At 39.4% G+C, this 6,000-nt stretch overlaps 1 protein-coding gene across 1 annotated transcript in view; it reads left to right on the plus strand.

Annotated features, from left to right (window-relative positions):
• The window catches only part of LOC147818604 (uncharacterized), a 45,739-nt gene extending 40,635 nt beyond the window's left edge, over window positions 1-5,104 (plus strand). The window contains exons 3-5 of the mRNA XM_087176428.1: window positions 3,860-4,495; window positions 4,775-4,930; window positions 5,027-5,104. Coding sequence (XP_087032554.1) covers window positions 3,860-4,495; window positions 4,775-4,930; window positions 5,027-5,104 — 870 coding nt within the window. The remainder of the gene's footprint in view (window positions 1-3,859; window positions 4,496-4,774; window positions 4,931-5,026) is intronic.
• The last annotated feature ends 896 nt before the right edge of the window (window positions 5,105-6,000 follow it).

Here is a 6,000-nt window from a genome sequence, read left to right on the forward strand (position 1 = left end):
ATATATTTATAGCAATCTTCCTCATACTACCCCAGTCATCCTGTTTGTCTGAGCATTGCATCCGTATGCAGGCCACATGTTGAAGCACAGAGCTGTGATGTCTCAAGAGTTTAGACCATGTTTTCTCTCTCAAAGGCTAAAAATGAGTGAAAATGTAAGGACTGCATTAAACAGAGTCCATCTGCTCCCACATGAGCTGCAAACATTAGCATGCAAAACTAACTAGTGTAATGACTACAGGAGGAGCCCCTGTGTAACCTCTAAAGCCAAACAGCATAACATTAGCAAACTACATTATTTTGTCAGGTTACAGGTTACATTCGAAAAACCTCATGGACACTGGTAATCGTTGCATGACATAGGTCTACGTTCCCAAACTCACTGTTCATCAATTTCACAGCACGTGTTGTGAAATAGATGCAGATGTTTTCTGAATTTGTTTGTGTTTTGTCTATTTGCATGTGTTTACAGTGCGTTTAGCTCTCAGGGCCACTGTAATGTTGCTTGTCCAACACTGAAAAAAAAAATTAACTCGAGCAGCTGTAAATGTAGCATAATTAAACCTGTGATATTAACATTACAAAATAAAGTTTGCATCTTTACATGAATATATCTTGTTTTTAAGTTCAAAAGCTTTGCTCAAAACAGGAGACATTGGGATTTCTTTCCTTAACAAGATGTATTTACATAATCCCGGGCAATCTTTTTACATACAGCCCTACAACAAACAATGATCTTGTTTTATTTACGCCATTGAAATTTGATTGTGAAGTGGAAGGAGCCGCAAGTTCCAGAATATTCCTCTTGCAGGAACACACTTCGGCACAGGCAGAAGACGTTACACGTGAAGCGGGGAGAAAAGAGGAGCAAAGAGGACTGAATTTGAACGTAAGAAATACATTAGCAAAATAGTTGGTAAGATACTGGCCTTTTGTTTTCTTGTTGTGGAAAACAAATAAAAACGAGGCTTTTCGAATGAAGATGACGGTAGCAATGGCTTTATGCTAGTGGCACTTGTAACTTGAAAATAAAGTTAGCAAGTGGCGATTGAAAAGTTTCTTCCAATTTGAAGCTAATGTTAACACGTTATTATAAACTAACGGCTCCGTTTTAAATTGCAGATTTGGTCGGCATGGGTAAACTCAGTGCTAAAGCTAAATTACATTTAAGCTAACTTTGGTGTGTGGCTAAATAGCTATCCCGCCAGGTGTAAGCCTGGAGGGCATCATACATTTGGTCGTGTGTGTCCGCAGGTAATCTTGCATACTACTGACCTCATCGGCCCAATATTTTTGTGCATATGTAGGTCTCTATTCTCAAAGTCCTCCTGTGGTTGCGGTGTATCAAAAATTTTGATAAAACTATATCTTTGACTTTTGTATTTTCTGCAGTTTTTGCTATTTAACAATATAATAGCGTTACACCTAGCTAAAAACATTTCTGGCAGTCGGCTAGCCTAAAAACATGGTTCAAAGCATCTGCAGATTAACTCCATGTTATGATTCACTAAAGTCAGCCACAACATTTGATAAATTACTCCAATGCAGTACATCTAGCCTGACCATTGCAACTTTCAACAGAGATGAGAAGGAAAGAGATGGTTCTCTCCTTAGCTAGTTATATCATCCGCTCCAGAAAAAAGATGTGTGCAATTTAGAATGCTGAAAAAAAAAAAATCCTCAGGATGCACTCTGATGAGGTATATCATTTGTGTATTTATGGTGAGGAGTAGGTTACATCACATGTACAAGCTTAGATTTGAAAGACATACCTGGCCATATACTCTATGTATGTATTCCAGGTTTTGGTGCAGTAGGGTTAATTGGCATCTAGACAGGGAAGAAATTTACTATGATCTTGCCTTAATCAGTAGTGTGGGTTGGTTAAGGTGCTAGTTTGGGTTCTTTAACATGGAGTGGTGTGAGGTAGTCATGCATAGCCAGTGAATTACCTGCAGTGGATTCAGATCAGTTAGGAGAGGCACCAAGGAACATGCACAGCAGCTCATCACTTGAGCTGGTGCTCTTTGCTCCTTCTCTAAACTAGCATTGCACTGATCTGAATCTACTCCAGGTTACACACTGACTATGGATGCGCATCTGACACAACCCCACATCAAATACCTGAACTCACACTTTAAGGTTGTAAATGATTGATCAGCTAATTTAAGTTTTAATTTTTGTAACTTCTTTATTTTTGAGGATGGATGGACAAGTGGACAGAGAGGTGAACGGCACTTAAAGAAAACCAAGCTCCTGACCCTTACCTGGCACCACATAGGTGACAAATCTCGCGGCTGAGTCCCATCCTAACATCCCCCAGAGAGACCACAGAATTTGCTTGTCCTTTAGGGACCGGACATACTTGGATCTTGCATCTGGCTTTTATGGGATGGATTTGCAAGATCTGTCACTTCGTTGCCCCAGAAACAAATTAACTTTTGAGGCACTACAAGTTAAGACACAGCCACAGCGAATTTGTTCCTTGTTTACATCCTGATTGCCCCTGCTCCTTCAAAACCTGGAGTGCGCTAAAGTCACATTTGTCAAGGAAACATTCAGGTAACAAATCAACACCAGAAGTTATTTGTTTCACTTGTGAACTTTTCCGTGCTTGTTTGTCAACTGAGAAGGATTACTTCCAACATCTTGGAGTTCATCTCAAGAGAAATGAAACTGTGAACTGCGTCTTTAGGCAGTGTGGTTTTTACACCAATGTCTATGGAACCTTTGCATCACACAGATCCCGACAACACACAGCACATTCTTTACGTGACTTCCAGGCAGAAATTGTACATAAGTATATAGATCAGTCAAATATTACTGAGGATATTTCTGAGGCACATTGTTCTGTGGCAAATGAATGTTCAGGAACATATGACTGTTCAGAAGAGTATGAAACTGAAGAATTGAAAGAAGAAGAAATTGAACTGAAGTTAGGCCACCTTTGATTAAAATTGGAGAGCATATATAATGTGCCAAGCAAATGCATTACTGAAGTAGTATCGGAGCTCCAGTTCACCTCTTCAGTGTCAGGTCCTAGCATAAGAAAGGCTGTAAATTCATGTTTAAGGAAACATGACTGTTTACTTGATGACCTGGTTGTCTCTGATTTAGTCAAATCATCAGCATAGCTTTAAAAGCTGATGGTCCTCTTGCTACATCTTACAAAAGACAGGAGTTTTTTAAGAGGAATATTCATGTGGTTGAATCTGTTGAATACATTCTGGACAAGAGGGAAGGTCACACCTTACAGTATGTTCCCCTTCTGGAATCACTGTCACATATTAAGTCTGAGAGACATCCAGGAGAAAGCTTTCAAATCTTCATACAACACTGATGAGGGTCGATATGAGTCATTTCATGATGGAACGCATTTTAAAGAAAATGCACTTTTATCCACTTTTATCCACTGAAGAATGTAATTTGATTCTTTACATGCCTAAATTCAAAATAACAAAGGTCTTTTTTTTCCTACTACAGGATCATCAACATGTCTGCCAAACTTCGTGTCATACTGCAGGAAGAAATCCGCAAGCTTTCCTTGCCCTCAGGAATCCCTCAGACTGTGGAGGAATTGAAGCATATTGTACACAAGACATTTGCAATCGAACAAGAATTTAGTATCCAGTTCCAGGACCAAGATTTTAATGGTCAGTTTTTTACTCTCCTTGAAACTAATGAAATAAAAGACAAAGACACTGTCAAGGTGGTTCTTGCTGAGCCAGTGGTCACATTGACGCTTGAGGATTCATTAAATGCTAAACAGTCCCAAGAGAGCTTTGATAGCAGTTGTGCTGAGGAAGATGATGGTTCCAGTATCACTGTGTCTAGTGATACAATAATTCTTTCTTCTCCAGAGAGCGCTTCCTCCCTTCGTTTTGTGCCTTGGCCAGCTCAGTTTGAGATACCTACAAGTTCTACAAGCTGCAAATGAAGCTTACAAAAAGGACAGAACCCTACTCACCAATCCTGCAGTAAAATTTGACATCCTGAACAAAGTAGCAGAGTGCATCTTTGTCTACACTGCCTATCCTTCACAAGCCCAAAGGGAGCAGGTCACTGAGGCCCTGGTTAGGAAGCATCTGTGTTTGAGGGACCCACTGTCCTTCAATGGTTTATATAGTTGGCACAACAGTCTGAAGTACAAGTTGGGCAATTACAGAGCAAAGGTGAGACACCTTGGACTACCAGAGCTAAACGTTAACTGTCTGAAGAGGAAATCAGCTGCAGATAGAACTCCAGCAAAAGGCTTAAAAAAGGCAAAGAAATCTGAGGTTAACTACCTCCCTACTCATCCTCAAGGTGAAACTGATGCAACCCTTGAACAGGAGAAAGTGGTGCTTCTGTATGAGTACAAGAAGAGAGATAACAACAAGCTCATCAATAAGAAAATGGCCAAAACCTTCTCACTGCGTCGTAATGATGTAATCCTCAAGAAACCACCTGTGATTGACCTCAAAGCTCGATGGCCTGCCCTGTTTGAACTTTCCCAGGTATGTTTATCTTATGTTGTGAGAATAAAGTAAAAAATACACTTACCTGATCACCTGTTCGAGAAAATGAGCAGTGTTCTTACCTGATGAAGCTTTGAGGGGGAAAATGTTATGTCTATCTGATTACCTGTGTAATAGCAAGCGCTCCATTGTTAGTGCACTCACGATTCAGTTCAAGCTGAATACTCTGTGTATTTTTCTCTTGCCCTGTCTCTTTCTAATTGTTTTCTTTCTGTATCTTGTGATGTTTCTTCATCTCACTCTTGGTCTTTCTCACAGGTCGAGGAGGAATTCTGTAGGATCACACTGAAGCCATTACAGTCCACATTCCTGGGGAAGTTGGACCAATATACGCCCAAACTGTTGTACCTTTACAGGAGGAAGGGGGGAGCCACTGGGAAGAAACTTGATGAGACCCTCGACATGTTAAATGAGGTATGTACTTACAACAGTGTAAAAGTTAGTTTTATGTATCAAAATTGCACTGTACTCTCTGTACTTAACATAATGACCTATTTTATACTTTTATAGGACCACAGCATTGAGTTCCGAAGAGAAGTTGTAATCAGAGGCCTCATTCTCTACCTTGGTGAGAAGACGGAGGAGTGAATCAAAGACTACCAGGTAAAGAAAATATACATTTGCCCTGTCTGTGTATATTGTGTGTATATATATACTGTGTATACAATATTGTGCAAGCTAGGCTGGCTGCTGAATGGTATCATGTATACACATTCTACTCAAATATTATCAAATTATTAAAAGGCATACAGGTTAGCAGATAAGCAATTATAATTCAGGTTACACTGATCTATTTTGACGCTAGTGTTTGCTTATCTGGGGTATGTATTGTATGTATTGTATTATAGTCCGAATTCCATCAGTTCTCTGTACTTTTAATGCCACAAAATTCAGCCCTGGTCAGCTCAGACAAATCCTTGTCACCTAGGTTTTTCATATGGGGTTGTTGTTAATTTAAGGTTGTAAGAGCATTTTAAGGAACGTAACTGTTCAGGAGTGAGAAACACATGATTCATGGAGAAGATCCTATACAATGTGGATGTATTGTATTCATAATTCAAAATAAGACCTTACTTCAAGTTGTGCATTGGTTGAACTGCATTTCAGAATCTTTTGAAATACAAGTTAAATATTTATACCCGATGATTGACTTGTGGGTGTTGTTCAGAGTACATACTGTTGGCAGACTAGGGGATGGCCTTGTCCATTTATACGTGTGTTCAACACTTCAGCTACATGGCGTCATATTCATGGATGTAATGAATGGATTGTTGTAGAATTTAGCAAACACATTCATGATGTTTAGTCAATAAATCCATTACATTTTAGTGACTTTATGGCCTTCTATGAGCACATTCATATTTTCTACACTGTGAACCATGTCAATTTTGTCAGTTTATCTCAAGACCAATATGTCAGTTTTCAGTAGTACATTAATGCTTTTCAAAGGAAGATTCCTCTTGGTTGTGGTGACCTTATGACAA

Source organism: Seriola lalandi, unplaced genomic scaffold (genome assembly GCF_002814215.2).
Source record: "Seriola lalandi dorsalis isolate HSWRI2012SDOR001 ecotype SW California unplaced genomic scaffold, Sedor1 jcf7180002054554, whole genome shotgun sequence".
NCBI lineage: Eukaryota > Metazoa > Chordata > Actinopteri > Carangiformes > Carangidae > Seriola > Seriola lalandi.